General features: G+C 39.7%; 1 protein-coding gene across 1 annotated transcript in view; it reads left to right on the forward strand.

Moving 5' to 3' along the window:
- Positions 1-1526: 1526 nt before the first annotated feature.
- SVEP1 (sushi, von Willebrand factor type A, EGF and pentraxin domain containing 1) overlaps positions 1527-20202 on the forward strand; it is a gene marked incomplete at its 5' end in the record, with an annotated part of 121224 nt that continues 102548 nt past the window's right edge. Inside the window, 3 exons of the mRNA XM_083883392.1 lie at positions 1527-2045; positions 14700-14955; positions 16085-16261. Coding sequence (XP_083739518.1) covers positions 1527-2045; positions 14700-14955; positions 16085-16261 — 952 coding nt within the window. The remainder of the gene's footprint in view (positions 2046-14699; positions 14956-16084; positions 16262-20202) is intronic.

The following is a 20202-nucleotide window of genomic DNA, read 5'->3' on the forward strand; positions in this document are numbered from 1 at the left end:
GCACTTGGACAATTCCATAAACATAAAACATGCTAGAACATGTTGGATGTGTATATCAGATGCACCATTTCCCTAATTAAATATTATTTGCTGTTACTTAGTCTCTTGTCATTTACAGTGAAATTTGAGCATTGTTGGGAAGTGAAAAGGACAGTATTGGATCAATTTTCCATCAGATAAAAGCCTGAATGGATAAAGAATGTGTAATTCAACCAAATGTAAATGTGGAGCTTAATTCACAAAGGCATCAATGTACCTGTGTATTACACCATCCTGTGATATGTCAACAAAAGCAAACTCAAGAGGAGGAGTAGAAAATGTGTAAAGGAAGGAAAATACCAACAAAAGGTCAAAAGTTGCAACCAACAGGTTTACATGGCTAATCTCTCCCAGGGGAATTTTTCTGAGACTAAGTTACTCCTAGAAATGAGTTGATTAAGTAGAAAACTCTTTAATTTGAAACTAATGGCTAAAATAAACTCAAGTTCTCAAGTCGTAATATTCTTGAGAATTAAATCTGTACTGAGATTGGTTGATGGGTAGTAGGTTCTGAATCTGGCAGGAGGTCTCTTTGCAAGTATCTCTCTCCTAAAGTGATTCACGGACAGCAAGAGAGCACAGGACCTCTTGCGAGAAATGGCTTGGCAACCAGGAATTTTTCATAACAAGCACAGTTTATTGTCACTGTTGCTACATCAATGTATATCTTTGCATACACATGCTGATGTACATATGCAAGTGCTGTCTCTGTCTTTTATGGACACACCTTTGTGGACACTCACCCCAGACATCTGGACACCTTGCTGTCACTTCTGTGAGATGTACATAAATGAAGTATTGCTACATCTTGAAAGTTTAAAAACCGAGTCCTCGGGCTGCTAAGTGCGCCCTTGAACAAGAGAGGGAGACTGTGACAGAGCCAGGAGCGAGACCAGAGCATATGGATCCTTCAAACCACCCAGCCACAGGCGCATCCTCTTCGCAAAACAAAGGGCTAAATTAACCACGATTAATTCAGCACGTGTCAGTGCGAACCCTCACTCCGTCCCCGAGAGCAGCAGCTCCAACCCGCGCGGCGAGGGAGCGCAAAAGGCGCTCCTCACTTTTTGGAGGCGGCGGGGGCGGGGGGGGGGGGGTGTCCTACCTTTCGGCCCCGCTTCGCTTCTGCTCGGCGCGTTTCCAGCGACGGCCACCCGCCCCGCTGTGGGGCCGGCCCTCGCCAGCCGTGCGGGACCCATCGGGGCGGGACGGGGCGGTGGGAGGCGGGGAGGGACGCGGGGGGAGAACGCTACCGAAAGGCGAGGAGGGGAGGACGGAGAGAGGGGCGTGCGAGGGGTAGCGCCTCAGCCGCGGGGGATTAAAGGGCGCGGGTACCTGCGGGGGCCGGCGGGCAGACAGAGAGGCAGGCGGGCCGGCAGAGAGGCAGGCCGGACGCCCCTCCGAGTAAAGAGGAGGTGGGGCGTCAGGGGACGGCCAGCGGCTCTTCTCCCGCGGCTGCCGGCGTCTCCCCGGCCCGCCGCCGCGCCATGTGGCCCCTGGTGGCTCTCTGCTGCTGGGGGGGACTGTCGCTGTCCCTGCTGTCGTCGGCGCCGCAGGGCCGGGCGGGCGGCCAGCCGGGCGCGCTCCTCCGCGCCCCGACTTTCGCGTCGCCGGCCTTGGAGTCGCCGCCGCTGCCCGACACGACGGAGAGCAAAGTGGAGAAGCTGGGGCGCGCCTTCAAGCGCCAGGTGCGGCGTCTGCGGGCGCGCAGCGGGCGGCTGGAGCTGGTGTTCCTGGTGGACGAGTCGTCGAGCGTGGGTCCGGCCAACTTCCTCAGCGAGCTGCGCTTCGTCAAGAAGCTGCTCTCCGATTTCCCCGTGGTGCCCGCGGCCACCCGCGTCGCCATCGTCACCTTCTCCTCGCGCAGCAACGTGGTGCCCCGCGTGGACTACATCTCGCGGCGGCGGCCGCAGCAGCACAAGTGCGCCCTGCTGGGGCGGGAGATCCCCGCCATCGCCTACCGCGGCGGCGGCACCTACACCAAGGGCGCCTTCCAGCAGGCGGCGGTGAGACGGGGCGGCGGGCGGGGGCTGCGTGGGCTGCGGGGGATGCGCGGTCAGGGCCGCGGCGGGATGAGCGAGCCGTGAGGGGCAGCCCCGGCGCCCAGCGAGGCGAGGTGTCAGCATCGAGGGGAGGGAGGCGCGGCGATGCGAGCGGCCGGGGTGCGTGCGGGGTGATGGCTCGGTGTGCCTTGTGCTGCGCTGGGCAGCGTGCGGCTCTCCGCGCTGTTCGAGGGTGTTCCGTGGAAAGAGGTGTAGGGCTGTATGGTGGGGTGTGGAATGGTGTGGTGTGGGATGCAGGGTAGTCTGGTCGGAGCAATAATTAGTCACTGTCTTTCCGCGCTGTCTGCACCTGCCATCTCCCGTGTTTTCTGCTGGCCTTGAAAACTAATGTGTGAAATTCGTTCTTTGAAGGGACATGGAGCCCATGTCTCAATTTCAGAAGTGACACGTATGAGTCAAGTCTGGCATCCGAAATGCCTGCCTGGTTTCATGTCAGCAGGACTTGAGTGCCCGCTAGCTGTCAGACCAGCGTGCTCTTGCCAGGTGTTTGTTTTAATTGCTGATGACTTACAAAGGACCCCTTAGGCTGTGTACAGTATACCAGTAAGTAAGGGCATGTCCCCAGGAACATTTCCAACACCATAACACAATCACTTGTTGTGCTGTCATACAGACTCATGGCAGAAATTTGGTCTAGGCAGCCCCTGGACATGTGTTGGCATATGATTCTACTGAGGACGCTTCCCAGTAGATGGTTAATGGACAGCTAGTCTACTCAGGAAGCTTTTTTTTTACAAGACTAGTCCTGGCTTCTCCTTGTCATTTGGCCTCTGTGTTCAGAAACAACCACCAAACCAAATCTCATTTTCGAGATTAGATAGATACATAGATAGATAGATATTTTTTTTGCATCCATTCTCATTTCGAGCTGAGGAATGATATTGCAAGAGGTGCATCAATGCTGGGCATATGAAATTGGCAGAAATTATTCTCTTCTTCACTTTTGGCAGGAGAAAGCAAGTTCACTGTATAATGTGTTCAGAGCTATACATGCCAAACCTGCTTTAGGAAAACACATCCCTGTATTAGATCTTCCACTGTGAAACCATGTTTCAATATAGATCCATCCCTGGGGTGTTGTGTGAAAAAATTAATGATACAAGTTAAAAATAGCCGTTAAAAACAAAATATAAGCTTAAGAAATACCATCTGTTGTCTTGATATGAAGTCTTGACTAATGATATCTTTAAAGTGGAATAAACTAAAGATCTCTTCAGAAACTTACAATTTAGTTTCTTGAGCCCAGCTAAATTTTGTGGCATAAATTTTGCAACAGCATGACTGTCATTTTACATTGTGTTCTTATAAGAATGTGGGAAGAAAAATGTTCACATGGTGACAGGGAAAATTAGGATAGAATAACAAGGTTAAATTCCGGTCTGCTTACTACCTCTTGGTTAAAGATGTGGTTTTCTTCAGTGTGATTTCTTCATGTCAGACAAATTAACATCTTCAGAGAATATTCTCCTTGCTAGGCACTCTTCAGAAAAATGACTATTCTAAGTTTAAAATACTGCTTTGGGAATAAATCTAGAAAGTTTTTAAAGTATAACAAAACTGTTATTCCCTCTGGACTCTTAGACTGCTGCCTTATGTTTATAACAGTCTTTTGGTGCAACCATAATTATTTCTTCTTTCACTTTTCTAAAATGTCTCTTTTTAAAATTATTATTTTTCTTTTACACTTTAACTTGGGATTCCTTATGCTTCTGATAAGAGTTCTCTGCTTCTTTTCCAAACTCAAAAGTATCTGCAAAGCATGACAAAGTCTCTGGGATTGTATCACTTCCGTATTATAGTAACAAAAAGTGAAGGAAAGTGCATTGTTAGAGTAAACCCAGCACTCTTCATTGGTAGATCTCAAAATGATTAATTCGTATCTGTGACGGTTCCACTGAAACCACAGAGGCAGAGAGATAAGTGAATTCTGCAAGGTCATCAGGCCAGTTAGTGTCTGACCTGGGAACATGAGTAACAGGAGCAAGATTTGCATGGCAGTTGCTCTCTCAGAACCTGTGGCAGCAAAACATCATCCTAAAAGCAGACCTGTTCAGTTTGACAAGATGTTGCACAACCACGCAACATCCATCTTCTTTGAAAACATAACAGAGTTCTCCTTGGCGCTGCAGCTTTGCGTCCTCTCCAAAGGTTCTTTGCAGACTAGTTTGTTGTGGAGCTTCTGCGTTTTGTCAAAGCTGTCCTTACTAACTTTTGCCATGTAAACCACACTTTGGCATTCCTACCCAGCAGATTAAAGATAAATTCTATGCAATTCACAGAAATGTTCCAAATATACCACAAGAGACACTGGCAAGAGACAGCATCATGGTGAGAATGGCCGAACTACTATTGATGTTTGGGTTTGCCACCCTGTCTGTGATTTTGTGCCATGCCTGAGCTAGCAAGTGTTCATTTTCGGAGTCTTTCTTTTAAGGCACATGCAGTCTTAGAAAGGAGAAGAAACTGAGCTCATTAATTCAAAACTCTTTGGCTTCAGTTTTTCACAGCATAAGTTGGTGGGACAGCACAAACTACATGCAGCTTATGTTAAGCAGATTGCTTATTGCATTATAGAAAGCTACAGAGCTGTTGTGACAGCAAGAAAGAATCAAAGCAGAATTGAAAATACAGACAGGTTTGAGCAAGTGTTGCTGCTGATGCTTAAGGGATGCTTCTAAAGCCAAGACCTCAGTAGTGAAAAGTGTTGAGAGACCTGTAGGCAGCTGCATTGGACCTTCTCATCCTGAGCTAAAACCACTGCTAACAGCACCCATTACGCCACATGGGAGGGATGTGCATTTGTTACCAGATGGGTTTTGAAATAGAACTGAGGGGTCATTATGCAATGATGGAAGTTTAATGGGTCCTTGTTTTGGCAGCTGAGAGTTACAGTTACATATATGCCAGCATTGGTATGCTGTCTTTATTGATGGACAGTTTAAACCTCCTGAAGCTGCATTGGTTTTGGTGGTTTAAAAAAAAAGATTAAAATAAAAATTATTTAAACTGCACAACGTGGCAATGTCTAATAAAATTATATCTTCTAAGAAGAAGATAGTCTTATTTCTGTCTTTCAGTGGAAGTAAGATGGGAACAATTTCTCTTCAATGGGAAGTTGTAGATGTGCACTACTGTTGAGCAGACATCAGAGATAGTACTCAGACAGTCTTAGACAAGCCAAATGTTGTAAAAAATCTGGCAAAGCAGTAGCTGAGGGAGACTTTGGGACTTCTTCAGTGTTATAAAAATAATATATTAAAAAGGTAATATCTTTCTTTTTATAATTCATCTTCCCGCCATTGAAATCAGTATAGATATAGGTGTATATGCAAGTGGAAGGTTTGTCACCTACGGAATAAGATTACATATTTTCTGAGCATCTGGTCTTTGAAATCTGGTATTTGTATCTAATGTGATCTTGAGGGAGTGTGATGAATGTCCAACCAGCATGTCAAATTCCTGTGTTATAATTAATAAATATTAAAACAATGTCCCTCAAAAGAATGTAAGCATGTATCAGTTTAGGATATACAGTTCTAATGCTTATTTAATGCTTGTTTAAATAAGTAATGGTGGCTTACTATTAATTGTTTCTACTGTATGACAAAAGTACAAGATGCAGCATTATTGCCCACTAACATGGGAAAATTAGCTTTTATTTTCAATGCATTTTCATATTCAGAACCTTGTTTTCAAATTAAAATGAAAAGTTTATTGAAGCTAAAGGACTGAAAATCTTTTCTTGACATGTACTTGGTTAAGGTTTTTTTAAGTGAAAAGAAGTAGTGCCCTCTCATTGAGAAGATGAACATTCAGAATCATGTGTGTTGTCTGGTTATCAAGCATGTGTTTTGTATTTTTATGATCTCTGCAAAATCTGCAACTAATAATAAGAGAGCAGCAGCTCCTAGGTTATCTTTGGCATCATGCTCTAAATATCTGATGATGGCTTAGGTCAACTAGAGCTAAGTAACTTGTTGACAGCATTGGGCCTCTCTGAGTTTTGACATGGCCTTGGAAGTCTGTTAAAGATACAGTGGAACAAAACCTGAAGTCAGTTTGGTTTACCTCTGTGGCCACCTTTGCAGTTGCAGAGCTGGTAGTTAGGGATTACCACATTGAAAGCAATGTTCCTGTCAGCCCTCACTGGTGTCAGATCTAAATCTCCAGTTTTAATCAGTGTGGTGTTTGTGAAGAGTACAGGTCCTGCACACACCAACCTTGCATGGGATTTGTTCATAAGATTAATAAGGCAGGATCAGAGGCAAGATACACATCTACACATTGTTCATTGCCCATAGACCAAGCCTAAAATAGACCTACCTTTAGAAGCTATTAAATAGTTACTTTTTCTCTGACCTTTTGGCAGGGACAGGCAAAAAGTGCTCTGTTTAGCATAATATCTGCGGCTGCCTAATCAGGATTAAAATTTTCTTTAGTTGAAAACCTATTCTTTGGAATTCTTCTGCTTGTGCTTACAAAATTGTGTCTTGCATTTTGACCTAATCAAAAGCGTGTAATTTGGAAGACTGATGTAGATATTGCTGCACAAAATAAAACAAATCTCATGATGTGATATCTGAACCAACAATATAATGAATGAAATCTTTCTGTAGTATCTGGATGATACCATCCTAAATGTTTCAGGAATAGAGATGCCTTTTCATGAGAAAACCATTTTTGTTGTCATCTCAAAGCCTTTTTTGGAAGGGTCTGAAAATAAGCCCTTTCTGATTCCCAGGCCTCAAAAGTTATGACCCTCACAGAGAAATCAGTCGTAGCATGTGCTTTTCTACAGAGATACAAACACAAACCAGAAAAGCTGATGAGTGATTTGTTCTGAAAGAAGGACTAAATCCCCAGCACTAAAATTTTGAAGAAATCAGAACAAAATAAGTTGGTTTATTTTTAATTAATTTCCTAGACTTATGAGAGGCCTTTCCAGCAAAATAACATCATATTATCATATTTAGCAGTAGTTCCTGACAAGCCTCAGCATTAAACTTCTGAATGTTTATTTTTGCATGTTCTGTGATACATATTTTACCCTTTGTCCCCAATTCCACGTGTTACTGGAACTTGTGAGTCAGATTTTTCAGGCGAGACAGCATGTTTGCGATGCTCAGAACTTTCTGACTTTTCTAGGTGCAGAAATTAAATGCACTATTGCTTTAAGCAGCAGGTTCTTTGTAGGAACAGCACCCTTCTTAAATTTTGGAACTGCTTACTTCTCTATGACATTAACACAATCCAAACCAAAAGCTCTTGTTAAAATTATAATACTCCCTCTCATTGGCAACCTCAACCAGGAAGATGAAAAGCCTCCTTGAATGTAAGCAGCAGTCTGTAAAGAGCTTTAACATTCAGAGTCCTGGTGCTCTGCTAAGCATACACAGTATGAACAGTTAAGCAGAGAAGGATTTCTCTCTCAAACACTCCCCCACACCCAGCTGGTCTGGGACATCTCTTATCAGTGATAACTTTGTGTTAGTGTTGCTCAATTCTAGCAGTCCTGAAGAGAAGAGAAAAGAAAAAAAAAAAAAAAAAAAAGGAGGAAAAAGAAATTTGAATGATAATTGACTAGTGACAGCTGGGAGTAGATGGGCCAGGTCATGAATTGTGTTTGTCCTTGCAAAATTAATTTTTCAGTTCAGCTTTTCTTCTTTTTTCCTGCTTATTTAAAGTAATAAATGTTTAAAGCAAACACAAAAGAAACAAAGATTTGGCAAATGTACTAGTCAATAGTGATGTGAATGCTTGATCTGAAAATACATGAAAATCAGTTACATATTTAGTAAAATATTTTTGAGTCCCTATTTTTATTATTAGCAGAAGACCAGTTGCAGTACTAAAGAAATCAAATAACATCTTTGTTATATTTATGATGGAAACTGCTCAGAGAGAAGAAAACCTAGGATTTTTCATTTTTCGAATCAAAATGAGATCTATTAGCAAATGATATTTTAACAATAGCGTGCAACATGGCAGCACATAAAGGCCTTCAGCAACTTTGCAAAGTCTCAATAAAGGTTAAAAGGTTATATAGCACAAGAGCTCAGAAAATGTCCATGTACATAACAGGCCCTGTTTTTTAATGTCCTGCTTAGAAGACCTTCAAAATTATAGAAGATGAAGGATAAGCATGTTAGTTGTTTCCTGGAAACTAGATGCATTCTGTTCTTTCTAGCTCAGAGCTCAAAACTGCAAGCCACACAATTTCAAATCACCAGATCCAACAGTGCTAACACAACTCTGTGGGTCAAAATGCTATTGCTCCTGTCATTTTAAAGCCAGTGGTGATTTGGGGTTGTTTAGTCTTTTGTTCTGGTTGCTCAGGACTGTGTCTAGGTTGGTGTTTGAATACATCCAGAGATGGAGAACCCACAAACTTCCTAGGAAACATGTTTCAATTGTTGATCACTCTTACAGCAGAAATGTTACTTCCTCTCTTTAAGTGGAATGTTGATATTTAAATATGTGCTTCTTGGCTCATGCTACCAATTAGACGATTCTGTACAAATCTTCTTTACTCGCCCCCTCATTAAGTATTTATATTTATGGATGGACCTTCTTTTCCCCCATCTGAATATTACTAGATGCTCAGATGTTATATCAATACATTTCCTGGTCATAAGCATGCCTGGCTTTTCCACCTGTGTTCTTTCATCCATGTTGTGGGGTTGTCTGACATAGTTGTGGGATTTACTCAGGTCATGCCTGCCAGTTACTGAAAGAACTATTTAAATATTTTAAATAACCAGATTATTTCTGTAGATACATCTTTTGTCTGAATTAAGAGTGCATTTCTTGCTAAGGGAATAATAATTTATTGCTTCTAGATGGGTAGCAGCTCATTCTCTAGAGCCTATGTAGCAGTGCAGAAAGGAGAGGGAAAAGTTAGAAGCCAAAAACTCTAACTGGAATATCTTTTAGTTCATTTTGTGAAACCTAAAGAGGAGATAAGATTCATTTGATTTGAGCAGTGAAAATAGCAATGTATAGTGACCAAAAGAAAACATGGTGAAATCAGACCTTTGCTGTTGTAGAGAGGGAGCTCAGGAGGTCTTTTATGTATAGGAATAACACTTGTGTTATTTTTACACTGTTATTTGTACCAAAAATTAGTAAAATAAAACTCCTTAGCACCAATGTAATATTAAGAAGCAGGCATTCTTTATTCAGTTGGATACATGTGGGGATGTCGTCTCCAAAATATTTCGCATGCTGAATGCAGAAAAAGCTCCTGTTTATAAGCTATATTTTATGTACATATTCATAGGTTTTCCCAGAAAAAAAAACATATATATGATAATCACTTTCCCAAAGTCATTAATTTACATTCCTTTCCTTCTGTGCATGCTTTCTGTCCTGGAAGACTGGTGATCCCTGGTGGTCAGCAACCCCAAAGTCATACCTGACTGCCTGGTGAACTGGTAAAAGTTTGCACAATTGGACTGGTTGCTTTCCAGATCTTCCTCTACAGAATTAGCATTGTGTGGTTCCATTGGTTTTTGAAGAATAAGCATTGCATTAACCTACCAGGTGCAAACAATTCTTCACCTGCAACAGTTTCCTGATGAAGGGGAACTGTATTTGTCATCCCCCTAACTTTGCATTGCTCTTGTGAGATGACCAGGTTCCTCGGGAGTGCTCTGGATTCAGTAATAAGATGTCTCAGCTTCACCAAAAGCTATGTTTGATCACAGTACTGGTTGTTTTTTTCTTTATGGAATATTTATATATATGTAAAATCTCCTGTCAGATTTAGACATTTTTACCTGCAGGAAAGGTGAAAGCAAAGATACCTTGGGAACGGAAGTTGAGCTTTGCGAAGAGATTTAACATTACCATTTTCCTTTGTGAATGGAATGCTGATCTGCTTCTGAAGGCACCTGTGATAAATTATGCTCATATTTATGATTATATTTAATATTCTTATGAATGTATTGACCAAATCTGTGCCATGTTTTTTGTAACAAACCAACATTTATTCATCTTAATATAAGCTTAATAATGAGTATGTTACATTGTAGATAGTTAATTCTATGATATTATAACATGGAAAATATTTCTTTTGTACTGAATAAGTGATCATCTAGAAAAAATAATAATTTCATTCTATTCAGAACTCATCCCCTGGTGTGTATGTTTTATGCCATTCCTAAAGTGAAAAGAAATCCAGTGTAAGTGGTCTTCTGGGGTAGCACAGCTAAATGACTCTAGTGGAAAGCTTTCTGGTTTGTTTCTGAGATGCAGAGGTGGTGGTTCTTCCTGATCTGTAAGAAATAACATTCACTTTGTAGCCCTTAGGTAGTGTTTTTCCTACAAGGTGAATGATGGATAATGTTATTCTGCAGGCTTGGCTCCAACTTAAGCATTTTAAGGCAAGCTTCTCCTGGGGCTGCATGGTGTTATTGGTGGCTTGGTCTGCAAAGTGAGAGATGGTAACCCATTTCAACTTGTTTCCCTCTAGATAGATATATTAATATTCAATTCTTATTTAAAATCAAAAGAGAGAGTAAGGACAGGAATCAGGCCCAAGATGATGTGTTTATTGATTGCATGCAGAAGATGTAGTTGAGACAGTAACAAAAAACCTTTGACAACATCATTGCTGTGGCTGTCAAGTGACTAAAGAAGTCTTTACCCTCCAATACTTCTCATCTCCTGATTCTGTGTTGAAACTCCATGTTAATGTTAAAAACTCAGTTAGAATTTAGCTGTTTTTGTGACTGTACTGGTAGGATATCATTTTCCATTACAGTAGTGAATTTCTAAAGGAGGATTTTGTATGATAACTCTTTTGTTGCAAAAGACTTCATTTTTAATTCTAAGGACTTGTATTGGCACAAAGAATTGGTTAGAATGCCAGATATTTGTACATACCGAACAGTCACTGAACACAATACAGACGGTAATAGCTTTTTGCTAATGTGAAAAGAATGTTTTATTTAAAATCTGGAAGGATTACTGAAACTGACTGATCCTCTGAAGAAAATGTAGACAAGAGAACAGTTACTGAAATGGTAAAAGACTAGATATTTCTAGTGGCCCCATGAATTTCTATTCAATCATCAAGAGCACTAGTTGCTTTGTTTTGTTTGTACTTATCTGCTATTAATTTATTGTAGTGACCAAATGGGCTAAATTCTCAACTTGACTGGCCATTCAGCCCTGTATTTTGAGTTATGGCTGGTGCTCAGTTTCATTTGGTGGTAAAATCAGAAGCAGATGTGGATATTCATGTCAAAGAAACAGGTTCTCAGGATCCTTTAAACCAGTACCATTTAGAGGGCTTTTGAACTGTATTGAAGAACCTGACTCTTTATGAAGGGACTGCAAAGCCTTGTCATGCAAAAAAGTCATCTTTATGTACAGTCCATGAAATTGGCAGGGGCTGATGAACCATCCCTGTGTGTACTTACAAATTTAGGGGTCAAACAAACATTTTAAAATATATGAACTTTCTGTTCAGGAAAAAAAACAGCTTTCAAAACAGCTTTCTGGAGAGGGAATAAGGAGAGAGAGGTTTCTCTCAAGAGAGGGAAGTAAGTCAGGGTTAGAGAAAACAAAAAATTATGTGAAATGCTGCACAAATATTGCAGAGAAGAGGAATGGAGACTGATACTTGGATTGTCAGCAGTTCTGACAGGATGGTGTCCTGTCCTCTTGTCCTCACAAAAAGAAACAAAATGCTAAGTTTTGACCAACAAAGATACACAAATTATTTCAAAATAGACTTTTGTCTCCTCCCCCCACCTCCTCCCTGCCCTCTCAACCCTCCCCATGCTGAATGTTTCTTTCCTTCCCTTGTTGTTTTCCTCTGTTTTTATACAGCAGGAATTCTGTGTCTAGAGTTACAGCTGCAAGACGTGAGGGCCAAGCTGGTCAGTTGCTTTGTTTTGTTTTGATTTCTAGGGGCAATATGTAGCAATCTTGTCTGTTTGCCTGTTTCTCTATTCAGATTCCCTGGTGCCTGAATATTCAAGTCTTCTGCGTTGCAGGAAGACAGCTTCATGCTCTCTTACCCGTTGACTCAATTCGTGTTTGTGTGACAGAAGTGCTGCTTTGAAGAGGTGGTTGCCCTTTGAGATGCAGAGGACAGAAAAGATGTTGGCTCTTGCCTCATCTTAGGGTCGTGTAGACAAGGCATATTTTCCCCTCAAAAATAGTAGTTTCCTCCTCAAAGGTGGTCTTTTACTGATGCTTTCCGCTTTCTCAAACCCACATTTTTAAAAGGTCTTTCTGAGCAATTTTTCATGGGACCAAGAACTTTCTTGATTACATGGAAAGTCATGGAGGGTTTGTGTTTCAGGAGTTTCAGAGGGCATTTGTCATCTAATTTTGTAACAAAATTCCCTGCTTATTTGCTAGTCAGAATTAAATAGTCCTGAGATATCTGTAGTCCTGTCTAGACTACTGGGGCTCAAGCTCATTTGTTCACTGGCTATGCTGACATGTCTCTGTGTTTAGGGATAAGATGGAAGTTTGATTACTGCTGATTATGAGCATTAACTGCTGAAGCACCAGGACAATGTGAAATGCTGTCCACTATCTTCATCTTCAAAGTGTGTGAAGTTTTCTGTTATGCACTGAGAGAAAGTTGCTGAAGGATACTACAGAAAATTGCCATACTTCCAAAATTTAGTTTTGTTCCACCTTCTGCACATGTTATGACACAATCATGAGTTGAAATCATAGACTGCTAGAGCAATCTGTGTGTAGCTGGAATTTCAGAGAAATCCACTGACAATTTCCATCATGTCTCTTAACCCTGTGTAAGTAGTTTCTTCCTCAGTTACACACATTCCACAGCTTGCATTTATTTGGGGCATATTTTTCCACCTTTATTATGTGATTTGCAGATTGAAAGATTTTTTTTTTTTTTTTTTCAAAGCTCAGAGATGATATAAAACTTAAGTGCATGTGGATGGAACATATGTTTTCCTTGTCTTGTTTTTCAAAAAAGAGGGCCATTTTTACTGGAATAGCTTTAGACAAACATCCTGAATATCAGCCTAAATATATCCAACTTAAGAAGTTGGATAGAAGTTTAAGTTGCTTATATTCTGTTTTAAAATGGCACAGTTAATGCTAAATATGTTAATTATACCTGTTAATTATAAATAAGACTACTGCCTCTGCCTGCAGTCAGTTGTTTTAGAGAATCAGTTTCAGAATGCACTTTGCAATTAGGCATTTGTACATTTTTCCTACTGTTTGTGTTCATGTTGCCCTTTGTCTTGTATTTTTCTTCCTGATTCTTTTCATTCTAGTTTCCCATTTCATTCTGTTTTCCCACTTAATTCTGGTTTTCCACTTATAACTTAAGCAATGTGAAGAACAATAAGTTTGATTTGTGAAGAGTACTTTTTGTCTGCAAGAGAATTTGGTTTCCCTCCCTTTGGGTTTTGCAAACAAGTAGTAATAAAATCAAGCCCAACAGCAGAACATTGCTTGGCAGTCTCTCAGACCACAGTGCCAATGGTATGTGCTTTGATTTATGGTGTGAGTGCTTGTTTTTGCATAGTGTCTACCTGAAGTCAGTGAAGTGATGAATCAAAATCCAATTGTCCTAAAATGTGGCCTGGCTTACTGAGATGGTATAAAAACTCTGCAGGTTATTTAGGCCAGCCTAGCTAGTAAGCTTTTGGATGAGCTGAAAGCCAGATGATTTTACTTCATAAGACTTACATAAAGGTTTTGTAATGAAACAGCTCAGCTTGGTTGATCTCTGGTTTTGGAGTGTGTGCTTGTTGAGAGTATCTTAATCACATTTACCTACTTGCCATGCACATGTCTTTTAGAGTATCATTCAAAGGTCTATTAAATATAGTCTTTTGCATTAATTGTAGCGTGTAAATGATCTATTATCAAAATAAACAGGGTCATAATTTGCCTGCTACCAAATTAAAAGTCTGCATCTAATTATTTCTACGTAAGTTCCCAGAAGATGGAGAAAATATATCTTTACACTCCCCTGCTTTAGGGTTGTGGACAGCACCTGACCACAATTAGGAATTTGGTAGTCATCCCTTACTTACTCATGCTCTGACAGAGTATAGGGAATTTCCTAATAGGGAAATAGGGAATTTTGTGCTGGGTTTAAAATAACCAATAGTCTAAATACTTGTTAGGAGAAGCCTTACAATAAATTAGCAGTAGGGTTTATAGCTAATGGATCAAAACATAATATTGCATTAAAATATGTTAGATTGTATTTTGGGTCTTGCAATAGATTTTCAATGTTTGTGGTACCTCTGTAAACTTCAGTCTGAGCAAAGTCATTTAAGCTCTGGTCAGAATCATTGCTGAATCTGAGGCATGAGTGACTTAATCAATCAGCATGAAAAGTGTCTTATTTCTTATAGTGTTTTGATTTCTGTGGTTGTGTAAGCTGTGACCACCTAAAGTGTGACTCAGTGGTTGGCCTTGTTCAACTGCAGGCTGTATGTGCAGATGTTTGATCTTTGTTACAGTGGGTGACCTTGCAAGGTCCTTATTAGCTGCATAATTCAAATGAAATAGAGGAAGTAGTGTACCCATCAACCATTGTTAACCCTTTGCTGAGGTGTGCAATTTCATTTTCTCTTCCAGCAAATATTACGGCATGCCCGTGGAAATGCTACGAAAGTGATATTTCTCATTACTGATGGCTATTCCAATGGGGGAGACCCAAGACCCATTGCAGCATCCTTGCGTGAACTTGGAGTGGAGATCTTCACCTTTGGAATATGGCAGGGGAACATCCGAGAACTGAATGATATGGCATCCCACCCAAAAGAAGATCACTGTTATCTTCTTCACAGTTTTACTGAGTTTGAAGCTCTGGCACGCAGAGCTCTTCATGAAGGTAATAATTTCCTAACCTCAGAAATCTACAGGGAGCAGAGAGTTCTGAATAGAAAGATCTCCAGAACTGTCTTGCATTTACACTTCATGTAGTGTTGATTCCCTTTTTATTTTTCTCATACTTTCTAGCAGAGGTGTTTGTTCCTCAGTTAAAAGGATAAACTTTATTTGGCTTAATTCATCACCAACAAGATGTGAGCAGAATTCTCCTCATTGATGTGTATACATATACACATTCAGCCCTTCATTTTGTCCATGAAGAACAAACTGTGCTCTTGGCCCAATGTATCTTGTGCTTGAATGGATGAATCTTGTAGTCAGGTATCAGAGGCACCTAGCGTAAACCTTAGAACTAGACTTAATACCTTTAGGGTTTCTCACACAGCAACAACAGCCTGTTGGTCTAGAATCAATTGGTGTTTATTACCTTATACACACAGTAAAACTGCATGAAAGAGAAAGGTATGGAGAGTTTGGACTGTAATTCCTCTTTTAATTTGCTATATCCTAAAATAAAAGTTCTTTCTGAAAGATACGGTGGATTTAAACAAGCAAGTGAGAAAACACGATTAAACATATGTTAGACAATGCTGCTTGATTGAGGCTTAGAACAGGCATCAGACTAGCCATCTGAATTTATTTGCTATAATTTTAAAAACATGCTACTTTAAAATAATAGTGAAAAATAAGGTTTTCTGGTGCTTTGTTGCCAGCCTGTTTGTTACAGGTAAGGTTGGATTGGTCTGTGTGAATGTGCCAAAGATGTTTATTTTATAATATGACCAAATGGTTTTACATGCCATGGCCAAATGCTCTTCTGATGCCAAATATGGCATCCACCAAAGCTGGGAAAAGCTTCTGAAGATCTTCTGTTGGGAGTGAGACTGCATTCTGGCACCGTTAGACTCAAACAAAGAGAAAATCTGAGTGCATTTCATTGAGCCTTTTTCCAGAATATGGACACCAATCTTTTGCATGTTGATTATAGCAAGGCTCTGCTTCATAGTGCCATATCTGCTACTTAGAACTGGAGCCTAGGGTTTGTAACAAATGTTTCACTAATAGTATAATGTGAGACTGTGGGATTACATTTGTTTGAATTCTTTGTTAATAAATTGATACTATTTCAGACCTGCCCTCCGGCAGCTATATCCAAGAAGATATATCTCATTGTTCATATCTCTGCGAGACAAACGAAAACTGCTGTGACATCATGGCGAGCTGTAAATGTGGCACTCACACTGGCCAGTTCGAGTGTATCTGTGAAAAAGGATACTATGGGAAAGGACTGCAACATGAGTGTACGGGTGAGTCTCATGTCTGGGTATTTGGGTTTCTCTGTATACTCTGAAAACATGGCTAATCTATCTGAGATCTGTAAAAGATCTGTTTGGGATTATGGGTTTGAACCTGGATCAGAATGTGTCCAAGGCTGCTGGAAAACTCTCTGGCTGAATACACAGTATAGCTCTAGCAGTCAAATGCACTTCATACCTTGTCTTCAGCAATAGCTCGATGAGATGGACGGGACAAAGGTAAGGATAGGGCAAATGTTCTGACAAAGTAAAGCTTTCCTAAAATACAGCACACCGAAAATTTGTGATTATGACTTTACCAAGTCTGAGTCTTTTGCTCTCAAGTGCTCATAACACCTTTTTCCCTCATGAGTGTTGCTGATCACTCTTGGAACTTTCATAAACTCTCTTGTTCAGAGAGGAGCTTTATATCTGGATCTTTGCCAAATAAATTCTGGGTGAAACTTACAGTCGTGTAAATGTGTTTTAATTCTCCCATGATGACTTCTAGTTACTATAGAGGAAGGAAACAGTTGAGTCACTAAACAGAGATTAGTCATCGTGACATTTTGCTAATACAGGTTTTGTTATTGCATTTTTCACAAGCCCTTTTACTCAAATGCATTCAAAGTATGGTTAAAATAACAACAGTTTAGACTTCTTTACAGAATTTGATCTGTAAAGTTGTGTTACACTCCCTGCCTGTTACCACATTGTAATTCACTTTGTGCCTCTGGAACACCTTTCCTTTTTTCAGTATGTAAGCAGGAATTAATTGAGTTTTGAGTGCAACATGAGTAAAGGAATGCAGCTAGGATTTGGTATCAGCACTGGTACATTGGATCAGAATCGTATTTTATGTAAGTGGTTGCAGCTCCTTTGTGTGCTCCATTAACTCTAAACAGATATACTATTCCATTTTCAATTCTTATTTTCAATTCTTATACTAATTTATTTAAGACAAAACCACATTTTTTGTCATATTTTTCTTTTGTCATAAAGTAGTTTTCCTTCACCTTAAATGCCATTAGATATTGAACAAAATACATACAGGATTTTTGCCTTTATCAGTAGTTTGTGTCATTAAATATTGTTTTGATCTATTCCTAAAGAGAGCAGGACCATTATTTTAGAGCTACCCTTTCTTCATGGAAGAGTCTTTTGACAGGGTAATCATACCTTTCAAGTGCTACCAAAAATGGTAAAAGACAGATTTATTAAAATGGGCGTTTTGCAGCTGCAGACAAAAGTTTCATTTCTGCTTCCTTGGTAGGTGCTTCTGAAAAAAGTTTGTAGAAGGGTCTGGTATTAGATACATTGCAAGTAAGCTGATGATTGCAGCCATCTGCTGTGTATGTGATAGTAATTGAAGTTACATACATGTATTTTAGGGACAATTTGACCTGAGTAACTCAAACATTTTCTTTATCTATGCTCAGTTCAACTCTTGTATTTTTCAAGACAGAAAAAAAAAAAAAAAAAAAAAAAAAAGACAACATGTGTTCTTTAAAGGAAAACCAGCTTATTTTGAAATCTTTTATTCTGAAAAGGATCCCAGCCATTTTTTTAACATTTCACATCTAAGCATAGCTGTGGATTTGTAAAGCATAAGGAATCTTAAGAATGCATCTTAACTTTTCCTCAGTCTATAATGTGCAGGAGGATTTGTGGCAAGTTTACAGTGACAGTACTCCAATTTTAATTGGACTACTTTTAGCATTTTTTTTGCAAAACTTGAAGATATTCCACTTGCCTATGTTTCCCTAATACAGTAAGGCCTTTTTAAAAGAATTTGAATGAAGAGGGAAATTGTTTTTCTGTGTAGCATATGTTATTTTTGCTATTGTGTTTATTTTCTGTGATTATTTTCTGTATGCTCTAATTTTCATTGTACCACCTTAACTGTTGTTTATGGTTTTAAATGTGAGACATCAGAATAACACGTAAAAATCCTTACAGTTTTCAACTTCCATAATTAACAGAAAACCCTCTAGAAATCTTCTGTAAAATAAAATAGGAGCCACGTGCTCTGTGCCGAAAAGCAGAAATTCAGTGTCCCACTCCCCTGCTTTGTAGTATTGTTGATGATGTGCCACTAAAGGAAGAACAGACTGACTGTTCTCTACTTTAAAAAGCAAACCAAGCAAAGCTTCTTGGCCCTCACTGGGAACTTCACGTGGCCAGAGATATCTGTGACAATTATGGCAAAGGAAGAGAGTGAGAGGAAAAACAGAGGCAGGATTGTAACCAGTTCCCAAATACTGCAGAGTACATAAACACCTCCTCTTCAGTAACTCTACACTTTTCTCCTCCTTCTTTTCCTTGATTTCAAATGTTGAGGTTCAAACTAGAGACAACCAAAGAAAAATACAGAAGGTAGCAAAAATAAATCTTGTGATTAGGACTCTTTCTTCCATTTCATCAATAAAAGGTGAGTTGTTTAAATCAACTGCAACTTCCACAGAAGAGTAAAAAAATATTCAGATATCCATTTGTATCTTCTCCTCTCTCTTTCAAGATTAGAATATATGTCTTTGACATGACATTTTCACAAATTTTTTTTCAGAAGATTCTCCTTGGAAAGTTCTGTTTTAAGTGGTCTCTTGGGTTGGATGACCTTCTAGGTTCAAGATGATGCAACTCAAGATAGTACCCATTATTTTCACCTCATCTGTTCTTCTAAGTACAGCCACAGTTATTGGGGAGGTTAGGAAACTGTTGTCTTACAACCACGAGTTTCTTTTGCCTGACATACAGACGCCATTTTTTGCAGCACAAGGTATCCATTAGATGATGTGCAGCTCACAGGGCAGAACAAATATCTTAATTCCATGTAACCTAGGCTGTTTTTTCATTCTTTTGTTTATATTTAGCTCACTGCTTGAGTTTAATTATTGAATTCCACCATCTGCATGAATATTTAATAGCTTGCTTAGACTTTTATTTAGGAGTATGCAGCATATCAGTAAACACATGCACAGCTACTAGGGCAACAGTCTTGGCTTCAAAACACCACATGGATTAGATTTCTAAAGAGCCTTTCCAACTAAACATGAAAACATGTGAAAACTTCACTTTTTTTTTTCCTTTTTTTACCAATATTAATTTAGAACACATTACTGAAAAGACTTTAAACTGAGGATATGTAGGTCCTGCCAGGGAGGGAAGATTTGCATTTTGTGTTTTCTTGGACCGTGGACCTCATTTTCATCTGAGCATTTTTTCCATGAGATTTTCAGGATTGTTCCTATTAAGAATGCAAAACCAAACCTGATATTCATAAACTGGATATCTTTCTAGTTCAGAAAAAACTCGATTTTAATATTCTACTAGCAGTTCTTTCCTTAGTCACACAGGAAGAACTTTAATTCCAGTAGTAAGTCCAATCCCCTAGCAAAGGAAAGTAAATATTTCTCCTGCCATGCTGTCTCCTCCCTCCCTTCATTTTGATAGGAGTTTCCACTCCCCAGAAGCTGAATCACCCTTTCTCAATATTTCTCTGTGGGTGGTATTTATCTAGCTACCCTGGAGGAGTTACTGACTAAATGAAGCTTTGCCAACCATCTTGGAATTTGGCAGATGGTACTTGGAAATTTTCACTAAGTTTTCGAGATTCCTCCAAGTCCCAAGGCTTCCAGAGTTAGCACATATAACAACATATGTTGTACTCTTCAGCAGGTGCCTACCCTGGGTTGGAGGAGAACCACCAACAGTACTCTGAGATTCTGACAGACAGGGAAGGAAAAGAAAGCAAGAAAGGGAGGATGAAAAGGAGTGTAGAAAATGTCTTCAAGCATAGTAAGATCTCAGGCTAAATTTGCCGGTTGAATCTGAAGGTTTGAATTAGTTCATGGAACTGCAGATTTTCAAACCCTTAGAATTTGTTGCACCTTCTTGCTGTCTCACAAAACGGTACTATTTTATGCTTTCATTCATTGATTCTGCATCTTAAA

This window comes from Zosterops lateralis (assembly GCF_965231275.1).
Source record: "Zosterops lateralis genome assembly, chromosome: Z".
NCBI lineage: Eukaryota > Metazoa > Chordata > Aves > Passeriformes > Zosteropidae > Zosterops > Zosterops lateralis.